The sequence below is a fragment of the Bubalus kerabau genome, chromosome 20, assembly GCF_029407905.1.
Source record: "Bubalus kerabau isolate K-KA32 ecotype Philippines breed swamp buffalo chromosome 20, PCC_UOA_SB_1v2, whole genome shotgun sequence".
Taxonomy (NCBI): Eukaryota; Metazoa; Chordata; class Mammalia; order Artiodactyla; family Bovidae; genus Bubalus; species Bubalus kerabau.
The window spans coordinates 54,038,345-54,058,791 of record NC_073643.1 but is presented as its reverse complement, the minus strand read 5'-3'; the positions used below and the strand labels follow the sequence as shown (position 1 = coordinate 54,058,791).

The following is a 20,447-nucleotide window of genomic DNA, read 5'->3' as shown; positions in this document are numbered from 1 at the left end:
GTTCTGTCATTTAATCCTCGTGGGAACTCTGCCCTGGAAATGATCTCATATGTGAGAACAGAAGATGGGGATGCCAAGCAGCTTGCCCAAGGCCCCCTGCTAGGAAGCAACAGTCGCACTGGAGCCATGCCCTGCTCTGTGGGCATGCCGCCTGGGTCGGGGAACTAGTGGACCCCATTTGCCTTCACCTTTGCCTTTCAGCAGGTGAAGAACCTCCTTGCCACTTAAAAGCGCCCTGTCTAGAAAGGAAACAAGTGCCTCCAGTCTGCTTCTGATTTCCCTTAAAGAATTAGGTTTGAGGTTATCCCCGGCTCCAGTTCCTCAGGGGGCCCTCCAGCCTTGAGTGATTGTGTGGGAAGAGCTGATAAGATCAAGTCGAACATGCCATGTAATCATTGCCCAGCAGCCGTGATCTAAACGAGCGGTCTCATTTGTTTTAATTTGAGTAGCAAATTTTTATGCAGGTGACTCCCTGAATGTGGTGGAAGTGTTCGACCCCGTCGCCAACCGCTGGGAGAAGTGCCATCCCATGAGCACAGCCCGCAGCCGCGTCGGCGTGGCCGTGGTGAATGGGCTTCTCTACGCCATCGGCGGGTACGACGGCCAGCTGCGGCTGAGCACCGTGGAGGTCTACAACCCGGAGACGGACACGTGGACGCGAGTGAGGAGCATGAACAGCAAGAGAAGGTATTCCGGGAGCAGGCTGCACGTCCTGGGTCACTCTTTGGGACCCCATGGTCTAGGAAGGGGGCGCCATCCTAGATCAGCAGGACACGAAGTAAAACAAATGCAGGCTTCGGCCTGGGGATTCTTGCAGCCGCTGTCCGTACCTCCTGGGAGCCAGCACCCCCGTCTGCTTGTGGTAAAACCCCTGCCTTGTCCTTTGTCCTTTGAGGGACCTGGGGAGATGACACAGGGGCGTGTGGACATTGTACTGTAACTTAAGTGCTAGATAAGGACTGAAGGTTTTTATTATGGAAGACTCGAGGAGGGAGAGAAGCTGGGCTGGAACATCAGGAAGGTTTTGGCAAAGAGGTGCCTGGACCACAGTTTGAAAGCTGAAGAGTAAGGAGGATTTAACTTTGTCCTTTGAGGAACCTGGGGAGATGACACAGGGGCGTGTGGACATTGTACTGTAACTTAAGTGCTAGATAAGGACTGAAGGTTTTTATTATGGAAGATGCGAGGAGGGAGAGAAGCTGGGCTGGAACATCAGGAAGGTTTCGGCAAAGAGGTGCCCGGACCACAGTTTGAAAGCTGAAGAGTAAGGAGGATTTAACTTTTATCAGTCACACGAGGGAGTTGGCGGGAATTCCTCCCTATGCTCTCTTTCCCCCCAGGATCCCCGCCCCACATGCATTCACTGGCAGGGGTTTTGTGGAGCACAGCAGTGCTCTTTACCTGGGGGCTCCACACGGTCCCCAGGCCTGAACACACAGCTGGCTGTGAGGTGGACCGAGCTTGTGTCTCCTAACGCCTTTCAGCCACTTGTCTGCTCCCGCCCACGTTTCCTGAGTAAGACGAGAGATGAAAGGACATCCAAAGTGCCCTGTTCATTTAACCAGAACGGTTCTGCGTTGATCCTTTTTACGTATTGCGCCTCCTGGACATATGCCCAACTTTGGGAGGAAAAAGTTAAAATGATACTATTTTTGAAAAGCCCTGGACCAGCTGCCCTTTAAGGGCCTTGTCTGCTTTTGTAATTCTGGGGCCTGAGTATTTGCCTCACAGACCCCTTTGGCCGTGATTTGGGTTTTGTCCTTGTAAGCTCATGTGAAAAGAGAGAGAGATGCCAGTCACTGTGTGAGGAAGAGGAGTCCTGCTCAGCGTGGAAGTCCTTTGCAGTCACTGTGTGAGGAAGAGGAGTCCTGCTCAGCGTGGAAGCCCTTTGCAGTCACTGTGTGAGGAAGAGGGGTCCTGCTCAGCGTGGAAGTCCTTTGCAGTCACTGTGTGAGGAAGAGGGGTCCTGCTCAGCGTGGAAGTCCTTTGCAGTCACTGTGTGAGGAAGAGGAGTCCTGCTCAGCGTGGAAGCCCTTTGCAGTCACTGTGTGTGAGGAAGAGCAGTCCTGCTCAGCGTGGAAGCCCTTTGCAGTCACTGTGTGAGGAAGAGGGGTCCTGCTCAGCGTGGAAGTCCTTTGCAGTCACTGTGTGAGGAAGAGGGGTCCTGCTCAGCGTGGAAGTCTTTGCCACATGGAAGTGTCACAGCCATGATGCGCTTGTCCTCACTCAGTCGTGTCTGTGTGTGACCTCGAGCAGGGAGGAACCTGCTTTTGTATCAGTGAGATTCACGAAAGGCCAAAGAGCTTCGTTTTTGGAAGAAAATATATGTAGAAAAGATCTGCCCTCTAGTGGTTCCTTCTCCTCCTGCCTCTGCCTTGGGGCTTCCCCTTCTGGCTCCTTCCGTCCTTTGCAGCTTTCTATGGCCTCAAGTGACTCACTGCCCAATATCCCCCATCAGGAGGGCCTTTTTCGCTTTAATGGCCATGAGTTGTTTTTCGTTGCGTGTCTGCTCTGGGCTGCTTGCTAGCTGCGACGTCACAAGGTCTGGAGTGCTGTCTGGGAGGAGTCTGCTGGGTGGCGCCTTCCGTCACTGTGGTTATTAGGCGCACAGGCCCAGCTCCATTGCATCCCCCTGAAGTGACAAACTGCCTTAAAATGTGCATGGTCACTTCTCCCCTGATGAACCACATGCCTTCTCTCCTGCTGGCTGGTGACAGCCTGCTTTCTATCATTGTTCCCTGCCCTCCTGTAGTCCTGCAGGCTCCTTGCCCAGAGCCCTATCCCATGACTGTTCCAGTCCACAATGGTCAGTTCAGTTCAGTTCAGTCGCTCAGTTGTGTCCAACTCTTTGCCACCCCATGGACTGCAGCACGCCAGGCCTCCCTGTCCATCACCAATTCCCAGAGCTTGCTCAAACTCATGTCCATTGAGTCACTGATGCCATCCAACCATCTCAACCTGTCTCCCCCTTCTGCTCCTGCCTTCAGTCTTTCCCAGCATCAGGGTCTTTTCAAATGAGTTAGTTCTTCGCATCAGGTGGCCAAAGTATTGGAGTTTCAGCTTTAGCATCAGTCCTTCCAGTGGATATTCAAGACTGATTTCCTTTAGGATGGACTGGTTGGATCTCCTTGCAGTCCAAGGGACTCTCAAGAGTCTTCTCCAACACCACAGTTCAAAAGCATCAATTCTTTGGCACTCAGCTCTCTTTATAGTCCATCTCTCACATCCATACATGACTACTGGAAAAACCATAGCTCTGACTAGATGGACCTTTCTTGGAAAAGTAATGTCTCTGCTTTTAATATGCTGTCTAGGTTTGTCATATCAATAATCTCAGATATGCAGATGACACCACCCTCATGACAGAAAGTGAAGAAAAACTGAAGAACCTCTTGATAAAAGTGAAAGAGGAGAGTGAAAAAGTTGGCTTAAAGCTCAACATTCAGAAAACTAAGATCATGGCATCTGGTCCCATCAGTTCAGTTCAGTTCAGTCACTCAGTCGTGTCCAACTCTTTGCGACCCCATGAATCGCAGCACGCCAGGCCTCCCTGTCCATCACCAACTCCTGGAGTTCATTCAGACTCACGTCCATCGAGTCAGTGATGCCATCCAGCCATCTCATCCTCTGTCGTTCCCTTCTCCTCCTGCCCCCAAATCCCTCCCAGCATCAGAGTCTTTTCCAATGAGTTAACTCTTCACATGAGGTGGCCAAAGTACTGGAGTTTCAGCTTTAGCATCATTCCTTCCAAAGAGCACCCAAGGCTGATCTCCTTTAGAATGGACTGGTTGGATCTCCTTACAGTCCAAGGGACTCTCAAGAGTCTTCTCCAACTCCACAGTTCAAAAGCATCAATTCTTTGGCGCTCAGCTTTCTTCACAGTCCAACTCTCACATCCATACATGACCACTGGAAAAACCATAGCCTTGACTAGACGGACATTTGTTGTCAAAGTAATGTCTCTGCTTTTTAATATGCTGTCTACTACTACTACTACTAAGTCGCTTTAGTCGTGTCTGACTCTGTGCGACCCCACAGACAGCAGCCCACCAGGCTCCCACATCCCTGGGATTCTCCAGGCAAGAACACTGGAGTGGGTTGCCATTTCCTTCTCCAATGCATTAAAGTGAAGAGTGAAAGTGAAGTCGCTCAGTCATGTCCGACTCTAGCGACCCCATGGACTGCAGCCCACCAGGCTCCTCCGTCCATGGGATTTTCCAGGCAAGAGTACTGGAATGGGGTGCCATTGCCTTCTCCAGAATATGCTGTCTAGGTTGATCATAACTTTTCTTTCAAGGAGTAAGCGTCTTTTAATTTCATGGCTGCAGTCACCATCTGCAGTGATTTTGGAGCCCCCCAAAATAAAGTCTGACACTGTTTCCACTGTTTCCCATCAGTTCATGGCAAATAGATGGGGAAATTGTGGGGAGCCCCCACTGTTTTTGGGGGCCCCAAAATCACTGCATATGGTGATTGCCACTATGAAATTAAAAGACACTTACTCCTTGGAAGGAAAGTTATGACCAACCTAGACAGCATAATCAAAAGCAGAGACATTACTTTGCCAACAAAGGTCCATCTAGTCAAGGCTATGGTTTTTCCAGTGGTCATGTATAGATGTGAGAGTTGGACTGTGAAGAAAGCTGAGCACCGAAGAATTGATGCTTTTGAACTGTGGTGTTGGAGAAGACTCTTGAGAGTCCCTTGGACTGCAAGGAGATCCAACCAGTCAGTTCTAAAAGAAATCAGTCCTGAATATTCATTGGAAGGACTAAAGCTAAAGCTGAAACTCCAATACTTTGGCCACCTGATGCCAAAAGCTGACTCATTTGAAAAGACCCTGATGCTGGAAAAGATTGAGGGCAGGAGGAGAAGGGGACGACAGAGGATAAGATGGTTGGATGGCATCGCTGACTCGATGGGCGTGAGTTTGAGTAGGCTCCGGGAATTGGTGATGGACAGGGAGGCCTGGTGTGCTGCAGCTCATGGGGTCGCAAAGAGTCGGACACGATTGAGCAACTGAACTGAGGTTGGTCATACCTTTTCTTCCAAGGAGCAAGTGTCTTTTAATTTCATGGCTGCAATCACCATCTGCAGTGATTTTGGAGCCCAAGAAAATAAAGTCTGTCACTGTTTCCATTGTTTCCCCATCTATTGTCCAAGAAGTGATGGGACCAGATGCCATGATCTCAGTTTTTTGAATGTTGAGATTTAAGCAAGCTTTTTCACTCTCCTCTTACACTTTTATCAAGAGGCTCTTCAGTTCTTTGCTTTCTGCCGTAAGGGTGGTATCATCTGCATATGTGAGGTTATTGATATTTCTCCCAGCAATCTTGATTCCAGCTTGTGCTTCATCCAGCCCAACATTTCACATGATGTACTCTGTATATAAGTTAAATAAGGGTGACAATATACAGCCTTGACGTACTCCTTTCCCAATTTGGCACCAGTCTGTTGTTCCATGTCCAGTTCTAACTGTTGCTTCTTGACCCACATTCAGATTTCTCAGGAGGCAGGTCAGGTGGTCTGGTACTCCCGTTTCTTGAAGAATTTTCCACAGTTTGTTGTGATCTACACAGTCCAAAGCTTTGGCATAATCAATAAAGCAGAAGTAGATGTTTTTCTGGAATTTCCTTGCTTTTTCTATGAGCCAACAGATGTTGGCAATTTGATCTCTGGTTCCTCTGTCTTTTCTAAATCCACCTTGAACATCTGGAAGTTCACAGTTCACGTACTGTTGAAGCCTGGCTTGGAGAATTTTGAGCATTGCTTTGCTAGTGTGTGAGATGAGTGCAGTTGTGCGGTAGTTCCCCTTGTCTCTTCACATTGTCTTTACCATTTCATTAAAAGGTAATCTCACATGGTTTTGTGGCACCTCTCAATCCTTCTTACATTTTTGTTGAATTCCACAGTTGTTACTTTTGTCTACTTCCTGAAGGACAGTACCATGTCCAGTGAGTCTGTGACCTTCCCACAGTCCTCTCCTCAGGCAAGTCCTGTCCTGTTTCAGCCGACTCAGGGACGTCACTGGATCACTGTGATTTGCTGTGTACATTAGAAAGGGGGCTGTAAGGCCTGGCATCCATTATTTTACTGTTTGCTAGACACCGAGATTCGCTTTTAATCTTCTTCAGCATCAGGTCTGAACACAGTGAGTCGGGCAGCTTGGCACTCATGTTTCATTTTCCTTGAGGCTTTGTGTAGACCAGAAGACTGTATGATTACAGCAGATCCCTGCTTCTTTGGTATTAGGAGAGCTTGGCGCGATGAACAGCGTGGGAGACACGCTTGTGGCACTGAAATCCGAGGCAGGCCCTCTGGGCAGCCCTGAGAGGATCGCCTGGCCTCCTCAAGCCACAGCTGCCCATCTCTGCAGGGCTGATGGTGATGCCTCCCATGGGATGTGCTGAGGGTGCGAAATAGCAAGTAGAGAGCACCTGCTGTGTGCAGTGGGTGTGAAATAAACAGGAGCTGTTGCCTGACCCCTCAGACAACAGGGGACATGCAGGGCCATGTATGTAACAAAAAGATGTCTGCCATACCTTATAGTGAAATGTGTGGGGAAGTCATGGTCACCCATTGTTAAGGGCTTGTTCCTTACAAAGCACCACACTCAGCAGTGTCAGGGTCTCACTGTGAGGACTCCCGTCTTCCAGGAGGTCCCCACTTGTGAAGAGATGGCGGGTCGATGTCTGGTACCCCTGTGGGCAGGGCCTTTGGCTCGCTCGGCTCTCTAGACCTGGTGCCCTGGACGGTATGCCTGGTGAAGGTCTGGTGTGCTGGACGAATGGGTGACGGACAGCTGTGAGAAAGGAGCTGCGCTGGGAGGGCGGGGTCGGGAGGGACTCATTCTTGCTGAGGAATCCAGGATGGCTTCTGGAGGAGCAGAGGGAGGAATTTGACCCAGGCCTTAAAGGTGAATCCTACCCTGAGCACGGCAGGGCAGAAGAGCATATCAAGGGCTGAGAAGGAGGTGGAGGAGGCACCCCGGGCAGGAAGGGCAGGAGGCAAGAGGAACCCCAGGGCGGTTCCATTTCCATTTTACACCGTTGCTTAGGCACATACCTGGGATTTAGGTGTGTTCTAGAAGGAGGCAGTTGGGGGCTCAGCTTACTTCTCTGCACGTGAGAGGTTGCCTCGGGAAGTCTGAAGCCCTCGGGATGACAGCTGTGTCTGTTTCAGTGCCATGGGGACGGTCGTGCTGGACGGACAGATCTACGTCTGTGGTGGCTACGATGGCAACTCTTCTCTCAGCTCTGTGGAGACCTACTCACCTGAGACAGACAAGTAAGGAGCCCAGCTCCCCTGGGGCGTTGGAGCTTGTTAGAGTATGAAGATCAGAAGTGCTCTCCTCATGCTTCTCGAGGTTAAGGAAGATTTCTCCTGTTTAGCCCCTGGGGTGTATGTTAGTTGCTCAGTTGTATCTGACTCTTCACAACCCCATAGACCACAGCCCTCCAGGCTCCTCTGCCCATGAAATTCTCCAGGCAAGAATACTGGAGTGGATTGCTGTTCCCTTCTCCGGGATGTCTTCCCAACCCAGGGATCAAACCCTGGTCTCCTGCATTCAGTAAAGAATCCAGGCAGATTCTTTACTGTTTGAGCCACCAGGGAAGTCTACCACCTGTACTTCCTTGCATGTAATAGATATTTAATAATCTTTGATTAAATGAATGAATAATTAAATTTTAAAAATAAATAGTCTGCATAGGTACTTGGAAACACTTGTTAATGCTCTGTACCACTTAAATAAATCAACTCATTTTAATGGAAATGCAGGTGAAAGGGCATGATAAATAGATGAATAGCACTTTCCAGAATGGGTAATATATGATTTGGGGGGAAAAAGTTACACATTAAATTAAAGAAGCTTGGGAAACATTGATGTCTGTACCACCAGAGGCCTCATCTTCCCATAACACATATTAACATTTTAAAAGACTTAAAAATTCTGCAGTAGAGAAACCTCTTTAATTTCACTGTATCTGTCACCATCCTGTAGTCTCATTTTGAAGAACACTCTTTGAAAAACACCAGCAAGGTCAGCCCAAGCTTTTCATTTCAGTATTTTAATCTGCTTGTATTCAGTATTTGAATCCTACAGTATAAACACATTGGATCCATCACAGAGCATTTAAGCCTTTATTCCACACACTTAACCAACCTATTAAGTGTCAGGCAGCGAGCAGGATTTCTAAGATGGTTAAGCAGCACCTCGTCTGCCGGGGCTACTGCACACAGCGATGGTCTTCCTCTGGGGGCCTGTGTCTAGAGCTCTTGGGTACAGAGTGGGGAGGGCTTCCATCTTCCCACGGCTGGGGGTGTAGAGTCAAGTTGCAGAGATACTTTCTGAGGGGAAACACACATCCCAGGAGAAGAGACAGCAGGGAGAGAGGCTTGCAGATAAGAAAGAGCTGCTGTGTGAGGTTGAGGAGCAGGTGTGGGTGGCACATGGCAGAGGCACCGCTGGAAAGGGGATGAGGACCCAGTGGCAAAGAAGCACGTTAAGGAACTTGGAGTCGCCTTAGAGGAAATAGGAGTTGTCAGAGGACATTCCGTGCCCAGGTGGGATGGGAATGATCTGAAAGCCAGCCCCCCAAAGCAGGCAGTGGCAATGGTCCCACAAGAGGCCACAGCCAGCGCAATGGTAGTGAAATGGGGACAAGCAATGACCAGGAGGCAAACCAGCGGAGATATGGTGACCACAGAATGTTGATGATGGAGAAGTGGTCTTAAAAAATTCCGAAACTGTAAATCTAGCAGCTAGATGGCTGGTGGTCCCATTCACAAGACCAGAGGTATCAGGAAGGAGCAGATCTGTCAGAGAGGCCTTGCTTGGACGTCCTGACTTTGAATGTGTGGCCTGAAGCTTAAGCGAAGGGCGGCAGCCAGAGTGACCTGAGCAGAGGTGGTGGAGGAGGCCATAAGAATTGGGGGGATCGTCCAGGGTAGGACAGAACACAGCACAGCTCCTCCAGATCCTCCCCCGCTGTCTTGGGAGGGCAGGATCCCCAGATCTCATGGCTCCCTTTCTCCTTTGCCTCTTTCCTGAAGGTGGACAGTGGTGACCCCGATGAGCTCGAACCGCAGTGCTGCGGGGGTTACAGTCTTCGAGGGCAGGATCTACGTGTCGGGCGGCCATGACGGTCTGCAGATCTTCAGCAGCGTGAGTCTGGGCTCCTCCTGGGCTAAGGGCACCTACACTCCCTTTACCTGCGAGAGTTATTTTGAAAGGATGTTCTTTGGAAAAAGGCTCAGCCTGGCCACTGCTAGGGAAAGTGTCATCTTGGGGCCTCAGGCCATCTGCCACGTGCTCTGAAATGCTGCCTCCGAGTGTGGGAACCCATGTGCACAGAGAGGAAGAGTGTGGCCTTCGCATTCTCACCCCCACCCTGGTCATTTCCTCAGTGAGCAGTGCTGGAGGCCTCCTGAAATTCCTGCCCAGAGGAAGTGCAATCACAGACAGAGTGGAACTTTCAGATAGTTGTGTTCTTCTTGCCATTTGACTTGAAATTGCATTTATTTTAAAAAGAGCTCCAGAGCCATTGAGCGGTCATTCCACCATCCGTCAGGGCTGCGGGGGAGCACACAGTGGGGATCTCGGGAGACCCCGCACTCCCGCTGCTCTGTCACCACACAGAGCGAGCGCATCGCGGGCAGCTCCTCGGTTTCTTTCTGTGGGTGTAGACAGAGCTGGTGAGGCCAGGCCGTCTCCCTGTCATCTCACAAGCAGGTGTGCAGCTGAGGAACGTGGGCCTTGGGGCCAGGGCGCAGCCCGGCAGAGCTCCTCGTCCCCCGAGCCTCTCCCCGGGCGCTGAGGGCAGCCGGGCCGCCGGCGGCCGAGCCTGGGCCTGACCGCCCGTCTCCCCGCTGCAGGTGGAGCACTACAACCACCACACGGCCACGTGGCACCCGGCGGCCGGCATGCTCAACAAGCGCTGCCGCCACGGGGCCGCCTCCCTGGGAAGCAAGATGTTCGTGTGCGGGGGCTACGACGGCTCGGGCTTCCTCAGCATCGCCGAGGTGTACAGCTCAGTGGCGGACCAGTGGTGCCTGATCGTGCCCATGCTCACGCGCCGGAGCCGGGTCTCCCTGGTGGCCAGCTGCGGGCGGCTCTACGCCGTAGGGGGCTATGACGGACAGTCCAACCTGAGCTCGGTGGAGATGTACGACCCGGACACGGACCGCTGGACGTTCATGGCCCCCATGGCCTGTCACGAGGGTGGGGTCGGTGTGGGCTGCATCCCTCTGCTCACCATCTAAGGCGCAGGGGTGGGCCGTGGTGGGGCAGGGATCTGGTACAAACACAGGCAGCACTCCCTCCCAGGGACCGTCCCCCTGGGGAGAGGTGCTGGACCAGACGACAGGGTGAAGCGTGAGCTCGCCAGAGGTCCAGGGTTTCAGGTGCTCAAGTCCTCCCTGGCTGTGCAGCCCTTGTGATCTTCAGGCCTGGGTGACCAGGATACACAGCAGGGGACAGAGCCCCTGTGGGTCCCACCGCCAGCCGGTGACGGGGCGGCTCAGCCAGTCCACACATCCATGGGCTCCATCCAAGCCCACCTCCAAGCCGCCACAGCTCCATGGCCACCCCTCTGCAGAGGGCTTTCCATCTTGACAGTCCTCGCCCACCGCACGCCAGCTGTATCGTGGCCAGTTTGCGATGGGGCAGCTGCAGTGGCCGAGGCCGCTGGAAACTGCGGGATGTGGCCGGGGGAGAGGGACACAGGCCAGAGGTCCTCACTTCGAGCCTGCAGCATGGCAGGGCCAGCTGCACACGGGCCCTTGTGCCTCTTTCCATCCAAGGGCCCCGAGGATTCTTGTCTACATTGCTGAGTAAGCAGGGAGAACAGAAGCTTTTCCTGTGTCTAATTTTGGGATTGCCATGAGGTCTTTTTCATCTTATTTGAGAGAAACCGAGGGAGAAGGAAAAAAAAAAAGATACTTGAAAGAAACTGAAGGAAAGTTAAAGCAACACTTGAAAGAAACTGGAAGGAAAAATACTTTTTTCAAGTGAGCTTTTTTTTTTTTTGCAAGAAGAAAACATAAAAGACACTAAAGGCAGTTACATGTTTAAATGGAAAACCGCCACCCGCCATGAAAAGGGTGGTATCTGCTCCCACATTCTTCGGATCCCAGGGTCCTGAGGCCTCGCAGGGCACGCGGGGTTCCCTCTGAGCCCCTCCGCGTGTCTAGAACCAGTGCACTCTCACCCAGTCCTGTAGCACGGTGCTCACGGGGTTTGTCTCCACACCCACTGTCAGAGGACTTTTTTAATTGTAGGCTTAGCGAGTTGGCTGAGTTATCGCCACCTTTCTAGGTGGGAGCTCCCAGCTCGTCGCCAGGGGCTCCGCATGCCCCGGTGGTCCCCTCCCGCTGCCACCATGGAGCTCATGCAGAGTGCCTCCCCACTCGCGTTCCTCCCTTCCTTGACCAGCAGGAAACAGCAGGTCTGGCCAGATGCTCATTTGCCCACCTGTCCTTCTCGGATAGTTTTCCTCTTCATGACGCTTCTGAGGCACATCGACCATTTGTACCTCGAGAACCTAACCAGGGACTTGGTCCTTCCACCAGCCCCAGGGCTGGCTTGGTCCAGCCGCCTCCTCTCCCCCGCCAGTCCGCTGCTCCCCCATCCACTCGCCAACTCCAGGGGTCTGGCCTCCCCTCCAGCCCTTGGCAGACCAACCAGCAAGGTGGACCTTTACACTCTCACAAAGCCGGCTTTACGACCCAAAGAAGTAAAAGCCGAAAGAATCTCTTGCTGCTGCAAAGAACAGATTTTATATTTCTTCCTATGATCTTAGCACACGACCTCTTGAAGAGACTCCACGCTCCTCCTTCGCCCTCCCTGGGTAGGACCTTGACGTTGCACAGCGGAAAACCGACGGGAGGACACTTCTGTGACCAGTGCGCTGGGCAGGGGAGCTGTTCCTCAACTGCTGCTGCCAAAATCAGGTTTTCCTAAAATTCTTCCAGTAGAGACTTAAGAGAGGATATGTTTCCAACGCGAGATTGGGTCTCAGGGTCCCAGTCTCTACTTGGTTGGTCTCCTGCCCATCGCCGCCTCTGCCCGGGTGTCCTGGAAGCCCATTCAGAAAGGCACAATGTGGTATTCTGAGACATCTCTCCTACCCTGGGACCAGGAGGCTTACCACTGTGTGCAATCGCCATGTTTCCAGAGGAAGTACCTTTGACACCTGCCACTTAGGTGGAGCTGGGCCTCTGCTAAAAGCACCCGAAAATGATGTTTTTATTTTAAAAGACTTAACAGTCTGATCCAGTTTAAGCCCAGGCTCACGGTGGAGCTCCAGCATCTCTCACTCCCTGTTTGCCTCTCGAGGTAGACGTGGAAGGAGGGTGGGGCCCGTGTTTCCTGTTAAGAGAGGAGTTTGCAATGCGCATCTTCTTCTTATAAGCCCCTCCTTTTGTGAATTTGCAACAGCACTGACAAGCCTGAGTTGTGAATGTGTTGAGAATCAGCAAGTGGGCCTCGCCAGGTCCTTAGGATGCTGACCCAGATGTTGCCATCGGGGTTGAGAGCTCAGTTTCCCAGCATCTGCCACTCTTGTGGTGACCTTCCTAGACCTACTCCCACTTCCCGGGGCGAGTTACACTGCCGCCCCTGGGCTCAGTGTTTCCGAGGAAGGTGGAGCCAGCGCTTTGACTTGGGCTCTGAGCACAAGCGAGCCGACACCAACATTTCACGCTCCCCACAGTAGGTTGCTCGGTCTGACAGTCATAACTTTTCACAGGTGGCTGGTCTGAGCCTTTGGTGTTGGAGCCTTTCCAGGAAAACCATGAAAAGACATCACCCAGAGATAACTGTGGAAGGGACGTGGGACAGACACTGTGAACAGTGAGCCTTGGGGTCCAGCCCAGCTCTGAGCAGAGGGCTGTAGCCTCAGCCGTCCTTGGGTATTTCCCCTTAGGTAATAACACAAGGAGCCTTCTCTTCTGGGTTTCATCTGAGAGCAAAGCCAGGATGGGAGCTGAAGACCAGCCTTTTGACTTGGCCACACAGATGTGAGTAGGTAGGAATTCTGACTCTCCCTCCCCCCGATTTATTGTTGCCCAGAAAATCTTCATTCCTTTTATTTATAGAACGCATGTCTTTTGTGTTAAGAAACCAAAGAGAAATAAAGAGTACACTCCTAATACCTTCTTGCCCTTCCCTGATTTATTTGTTTTTTTTAATTAGAGGTAAATCATATTTTTATTGTAATTCAGTGAGAAAATATTGGACAAAGTGAAAACGTTTCTGTGAAAATAAGAAAAAAGCCCAACTGGATGGCAGATGTAGTTTTCAAAGAGACGTGTGTGTATTTTATAAGAATGGGTTCCGATGAAAAAATACGCAAAAAACTTCATGAACGTGTTGCATGTTTGCTCCTGTCCAGATCACCCCTTTCTTGGATCTCCCCCCTTTTCTTCACTCCCTGCCCTAAAACTCCACAAGAGTTCCTCAGCAGAATGTGACTGGCCTGTGAGTGCCTGGAACCAAAACACCCAGCTCTGTTTTTTTATACTCCAAGCCAGAGGTACTTAGCTTTGGTGCATGTAGAAGTCACTGGAAAGTTTTTAAACCACAGATTGACCCCTCCCCAGAGACTGGTTCCCTTGGACTGAAGTGCAGCTCAGGTCCTTATGCAGACAAGTCTCCGCTGTGGTTCATAGGCTCATCCCTGTGTGAGAACCGGGCCCCTGCGTGTAGTTTCCACTTCCCCGGATGGAGCCACGTTCCACATCTGTCTTCCTGAGACTGCACGCTGGTTCCTGTGGCGGTGGGTCTTAGAAAACTCTGCATTCACACTCTTCCTAAAGTCAGCTGTTGGCCAGTCTCATCTCGTGGGTGATGGTTACACTCTCGGGTGACAATTAAAAGTTTTTGGAAGGGTATGTCACTCCCACATTCCCCCCACCAGCACTGTTGATTCTCACTCGGGCCTCTCAGTAAGTAACCTCCATGCTCAGGCCCTTGTGCCTGTTACTTCCAGGTAACGTGGCTCATTTTAGCATAAAGAAATGATCTTAAAAGGTCTGAGCAACTGACCTGATTTCATCAACTAACCGATAGTATTGTCAAGAACCGAGGCCAGATCTCCATGCTTACTGTCCAGTTCAGCTTGGGGAGCAGTGTCTTTGTCCTCTGGAGCAGCTGATCCTGCAAGCCCCCAGCGTGGAGGTCTGCTGCCCAGTACTGTGACGGGCCTTCGAGAAGCAGGCTGAGCAGCGAGGGAGAGAGAAGAAACCGTGTTGGGATTATGGAAACAGGTACCTTTATGTCGAAACAGGAAACCAGATTAGCTGTGGGCTCTGGGCTGTGGGAGAAAGGCCAAATGCCTGTGATGTGCTAACAGCCCTTTCCATGTAACCTACACCGCTTTGCTCAGAACCACAGGGTGGCCCAGGGAGCTCTAGCTCGGCTCATCTGCTTGACTTTCCGTTTCTCTGTTGTTCACTGAACTCCTCTGCCTTCACAACTAGCAAGAGAGCCCACTCCTCTTCACCCCAAAGACCAGCAGCACTGGTTTTTACTGCTGCTCACAATAACATAGTTCTACCCAACCGGAAAATGGCAGGGGAATCTCACAGTTCTCACCAATTATCTCCCAGGCTTACTGTTCCCTATTTCATCTCAAGTGATGACACAAAATGTTTTTCTCTAATGGAGCTCGGTTCCCTGTTTAACTCTCTCTCTCTCTAGGTTTGCAGTTCAGGGTGAAAATGCAAACCACCTAGCAGGGCGGAGAAGGCTGCTGTGGTCTGGCCTCTCTGGCCAGCCCGGTACTGAACCCCAGCTGGGCAGTGGCCTGTGTGCTTGTCTCACCCACGAGATGGTGAGCTCCTTAAGAGTCACCCCTATTGTGTGCCAGCCCCAGACACACAGAAGAGACACGACCAGTATTTTCTTGAAGAACTTGAGGGCAGTCAAGTATATGCAGATCCAAAGTTCACCTAATCATGCTTCCTGGTTTCCCTTTGTTTTGCATCACTGGGTTTTTAAAAATAATTCTATTGAGGTGTAATGTACTCACTCATTCTAAGTGTGCAGTTCAGTAGTCTGTAGTAAACGTGCAGAGTTGTGCAACCATTGCCGCTGCCCATGTTACGATATTCTCATCACTCCATAAACTTTCCTTGTGCCCACATGCAGTTAGTCCCCATTCTCACCCTCATCCTTGGGCAACCACTATTTTGCTTTCTGTTTCTATGGATTTCCTTGTTCTAGATGTTTCGTATAAATAGGATCATACAATATGTGGTCTTTTGTGTCTGGCTTCTTTCCTTGGAATACTGTTTTTGAGATTCATTGATGGCATAGAAGGTATTGGTAGTTTGTTCTTTTTATTTTATTGTTCCTGTGAATAGTATTCCACTGTATGCATATACCACATTTTGTTTATCCATTTTTTTTTCACCAATTGATGAATGTTTAATTTGTTTCCAGCGTGGGGCTTTTATGAACAGTACTGCTCTGACGTACAAGTTTCTGTGCACATACACTTTCATTCCTCAGGTAGATTGCTAGGAGCAGAATTGCTGGATCATACATACGGTAAGCTTATGTTTAAGCTTTTAAGAAACTGACAATTTGTATTTCTCTAATGGCTAATGGTTTTTGAGCATCTTTTCATATTCTTGTTAGCCATTTATATATCTGTAATAAAATATCTACTGAAAACTTACCCTTTGTAAGTTGGGTCATATGTCTTATTGAGTTAAAGAATTCTTTACATATTCTAGATACAAATCCTTTATCAGATAAATGATTTGCAAATATTTTCTCCCAGCCTATAGCTCATCTTTTCATTTTCTTAATAGTATTGAAGAATAATATCTTAATAGTGTTATAGAAGTTTTTAATTTTGATTGTTTAGTTTTATAAATTCTTTTATGGATTGTACTTTTTGGTGTCATATCTTAAGAGTTTTGCCTAGCCCAAGGTCATGAAGAAATTCTAGAAGTTTTATAATTTTAGCTCTTGTGTAGGTGTAGAATCCATTCAAGTTAATTTTAAAATTCATTTTGTGTCTCTGTGTGTGTGTGTCTGTGTGTGTGTGTGTCTGTGTATCCATTTGTCCCAGCACATTTGTTGCAAAGACTATCTCTTCCTCCATTGAATTGCTTTGTTGAAATCACTTAACCATAAGTATAAGGGCTTATTTCTAAACTCTCAGTTCTGTTCCACTGATCTATATGCCTGTCCATGAGCCAATACCATGCTGATTGTATGGTGCTGAGTTTTCCAGCATTAAAGTAAGTCTTAAAAATAGATAATGTAAGTCCTCCAGCTTTGTTATTTTTAAAAATCCTTTTGAATATTTTAGGTACTTCGCATTCCTATTAGCTTTTATAGGCCAGCTTGTCAGTTTCTACAAAAAGCTTCCTGGGTTTTTAATAGATGCTGTGTTGAATGTAGAGATCAATTTGGGGAGAATTAGCATCCTGACAATGCAAAGTCTTCCAGTCCATGAACATGGAATATTTGTCATTTGTTTAGATCTTCCTTGATTTCTCCCAGCAATATTTTCTCATTTTTGAAGGGTTGCACTTCCTTCTGTTAAGTTGATCCTAACTGCTTTTGTTTTTTATGCTGTGTGGATGGAACTACACTGACTTAATTTTGTTTGGGGAGGTGTTTTTTTGTTAGTATATAAAAATACCATTGGTTTTTTGTATATTGATCTTGTATCCTGTGACGTTGCCAAACTCATCCATTAGTTATTCTTTCTTTCTCTTTTGGCTGTGCTGCACAGCTTGAAGGATGTTCTCCAACCAGGGACTGAACCTGAGCCATGGCAGTGAAAGCCCCAAATCCTAACTACTAGACTTCCGGGGATCTGCTAACTACTATACTACCAGGAAATTCCCTTTAAAGTCTTTATCTTTATTATTATTTTTTTAAAGTCTTTATCTTTAAAAAAATTTTTTCACATATGTGTATTCCTTGGGGTTTTCTATGCATATGATATTCCATTTGTGAATAGAGATAGTTTTATCTTTCCAATACAGATGCCTTTAATTTTTTCCTGCTTTGTTGCACTGCCTAGAACCTCCAGTATAGGGAGTTCCCTGGTAACCTAGTAGTTAGGACTCAGAGCTCTCACTACCATGGCCTGGGTTCAGTCCTGGTTGGGGAATAGATCCCACAAGCTGCATGCTCTGGCTGAAAAAAAAAACATAGAAAAGAACCTGCCGTACAGTGTGGTGTATAAATGGCGCAGATAGACATGGTTGCCTTGTTCTCAGTCTTAGGTAGGAAAACATGGTCCTTCACCAGTGAATATGTTAAGCTATGGGGTTTTCATCAGAGACCTAGGGAAGTTGCATTCTGTTCTTACTTAGTTGCGGTTTTGTCATGAATAGGTATTAGATTTCATCAGATGTTTTTCGTGCACCTATCAGCTTTTCCTGTCCTTTCAGCTGTTAATATGGTATATAACATTAATTGATTTTCAAGATACTGATACAACATTGAATTCCTAGAATAAATCCCACTTGGTCATGGTGTATAATCCTTTATATGTTGCTGAATGGCTTGCTGATATTTTTTAAAGGAGTTTTTTATACATCTGTGTTCACTAGTGCTATATTCTGTAGTTTTCTTTTCTTGTGATGTCCTTGGCCGGTGGTACTGGCCTCATAGAACGAGTGAAGTGTTTCCTCCTCCTATATTTCTGTAAGAGTTTGTAAAGAATTAGTATTATTTTTTTTAATATTTGATAGAATTCACCAGTGAAGCCATCTGGGCCTATTATTTGAAGGATGATTCTAAATTTATAATTCAGTTTTTTCACTTGTCTCCAGGTGCCCTGAGGGTGGATACCCACTTCTCTTAGGAGACTGGAATGATTGATGTTTCGATACAGCGTGAAAGAATCTCGAAATAATGATGCTTAGTGAAAGAAGCTGGTCAAAAAAGGAGGACATTGCTGTGTGCTGTGTCTTGGTCTGTTCAGGCTGCTGTAAAAATTACCAAAGACTGACTGGCTTATAGACAGCAGAAATTTATTTCTTGCAATTCTGGAGGATGGGAAGTTCAAGTTGAAGGGACTGGCAGATTCAGTGTCTAGAGAGGCCCCGCTTCCTGGCTCACAGACAGCCGCCTTTTTGCTGTGTGTCTTCACATGGCGGGGATGGCACGCGAGCTCGCCACAGTCCCTTTTATAACATCAGTTATTCCAGAGCCCTCGTGACCTAATATCAGTACATCCCAAATGCCCAGTCTGCAAATACCATTACTTTAGAGGTTAGGATTTCAGCATGTGAATTTTGAGGGAACACAAACCTCCAGTCTATAGCAGATTTCCATTTATATAGAACTCTACCCAGCACTTCATGGCAAATAGATGGGGAAACAATGGAAACAGTGACAGACTTTATTTTCTTGGGCTCCATAATCACTGTGGACAATGACTGCAGCCATGAAATTAAAAGACACCTGCTCCTTGGAAGAAAAGCAGTGACATTACTTTGCTGACAAAGGTCCAGACATCTAGTCAAAGCTATGGTTTTTCCAGTAGTCATGTATGGATGTGAGAGCTGGACCATAAAGAAGGCCGAACGCCGAAGAATTGATGCCTTCAAACTGTGGTATTGGAGAAGACTGTTGAGAGTCCCTTGGACTGCAAGGAGATCAAACCAGTCAGTCCTACAGGAAATCAGTCCTGAATATTCATTGGAAGGACTGATGCTGAAGCTCCAATCCTTTGGCCACCTGATGGGAAGGGCTGACTCATTAGAAAAGGCCCAGATGCTGGGAAAGATTGAAGGCAGGAGAAGGGGACGACAGAGAATTAGATAGTTGGATGGCATCAGCGACTCAACGGACATGAGTTTGCACAAGTTGCGGGTTGTTGAAGGACAGGGAAGCCTGGCGCGTTGCGGTTCCTAGGGTCACAAAGAGTCAGAGACGACTCAGTGAACAACAAGCAGAAAATGTAAACTAACATAGCAACAGAAGTAGATCGTGGATTGCCTGAGGGCAGCAGGGTTGATGAGGAGGGTGTTGGGGAGTTCTCAGAATTTAAAGGGTGTGAGGAGACTCTGGAGGGGTGGTTGGTATGTGCACTGTCTTGTGGGGATGGTTTCACAGATGTACATTATGTCAAACTTAGCAAATGTATACTTTGAATATGTGCAAGTTATTCTATGTCAACTGCAGCTCGATAACGCTGTTTAAAAAAAAAAGTTGGACACTGATTTGCATTGTGGCCTCTAAGGCCCCAAGGTTTACTGTCCCTTCTGGGGCTGCAGATCCTGGGGTGCAGTTCAGGCCGAGATGATGAGGGGACCTGTGGACTCCAAGGGCTCTGTGGTCTCCATCACGTGGAGATAAACCCAGCTTAGCAGGTCCTTTGCTCGAGTCTAACACAAGCATTTTCCTTGATACAACATTGTCTTCAGATTTACCTTAAAGGCTGTACAATATGCAATCCAGTGAGTATAACACAGATTACTTAACCATTCCTCTGTTGGCTGGGCACTCAGGCCATTCCCTATTTCCAAGTAGTATAAATAAAACTGCCAGAACAGCAATATTGCTTAATTACTGTCTACAATCCTAGATAGTAATTTACCAATACATTAAGTTCTTAACATGGTCATACACTCTGATACTGTTTCCATTCTAGGAACTTATTTTTATCTCAACATTGTTTAAAAACAAAGCAAAAAACCGGAAACAACTTCAACAGCAGGAGTAACTTAAATAAATGGAGGTCTAGTCACCCAATGGAGCATAAGACAGAAAAAAAGAAAAAATGTGAGCCAATAGTGACTGAAGTGTATTGGCTGATAGGTTAAAGGAAAATAAGCTGGTTGTAAAATGGGACACAAAATGACTATGGTCATTTTTTCTTTTAAAAATAAAGCTCACATCATATCTGTCTATGGTGATGGTGGTTTAGTCACTAAGTCCTGTCCAGCTCTTGCAACCCCATGGACTGTAGCCTGCCAGGTTCCTCTGTCCATGGGATTCTCCAGGCAAGAATACCGGAGTGGGTGGCCATTTCCTTCTCCAGGTTATCTCCCTGACTCAGGAATTGAACCTGGGTCTCCTGCATTGCAGGCAGATTCTTTACCAGCTGAGCTACAGGTATCTGTACAGGGAGCAAAAGTTGATTTCTGCAGCCGTTTAGATGTTAACCTAGAGGTCTGCTCACCCATTGTGTTCCCATGCCCAACCCCAGTGAATTCTCCCTTCTCAGACTTGCTCTGATGGCTCTGAAGACTTTCAGAAGCTGCCAAGGCCAAGAGGCTGAGCTGTGTTTGGCGCCTTGGTGCTGTCTCAGAGCCTGATCATTCTGGGGCTAGGAGAATGCAGCAGGGCAGCCCAGCAGAGCCTGGTGGCTGGTCCCATAGGCCTGCCTCTCGCTGGGTACAGTATGATGGGCCAGCTTCCCCAGACCGCGTATGATGCGGCATTGACCGCCGCAGATGAGTCTTGA

General features: G+C 48.5%; 1 protein-coding gene and 1 long non-coding RNA gene across 5 annotated transcripts in view; both read left to right on the top strand.

Moving 5' to 3' along the window:
- Positions 1-13,152, top strand: part of KLHL18 (kelch like family member 18) — a 51,945-nt gene extending 38,793 nt beyond the window's left edge. For 2 of the 4 annotated variants that reach the window (XM_055558487.1, XM_055558484.1), the window contains exons 7-10: positions 465-687; positions 7,183-7,287; positions 9,055-9,166; positions 9,877-13,152. In XM_055558487.1, coding sequence (XP_055414462.1) covers positions 465-687; positions 7,183-7,287; positions 9,055-9,166; positions 9,877-10,263 — 827 coding nt within the window. In that variant the 3' untranslated portion in view covers positions 10,264-13,152. Of the gene's footprint in view, positions 1-449; positions 688-7,182; positions 7,288-9,054; positions 9,167-9,876 lie in introns of all 4 variants that reach the window. The other 2 variants (XM_055558485.1, XM_055558483.1) reach the window with 1 other exon arrangement.
- Positions 13,153-14,274: 1,122 nt separating this feature from the next.
- On the top strand, positions 14,275-19,888 carry LOC129635456 (uncharacterized). Its single transcript, XR_008706311.1, has 2 exons — positions 14,275-15,553; positions 17,806-19,888. It is a non-coding gene; the product is annotated as an uncharacterized LOC129635456 (long non-coding RNA).
- The last annotated feature ends 559 nt before the right edge of the window (positions 19,889-20,447 follow it).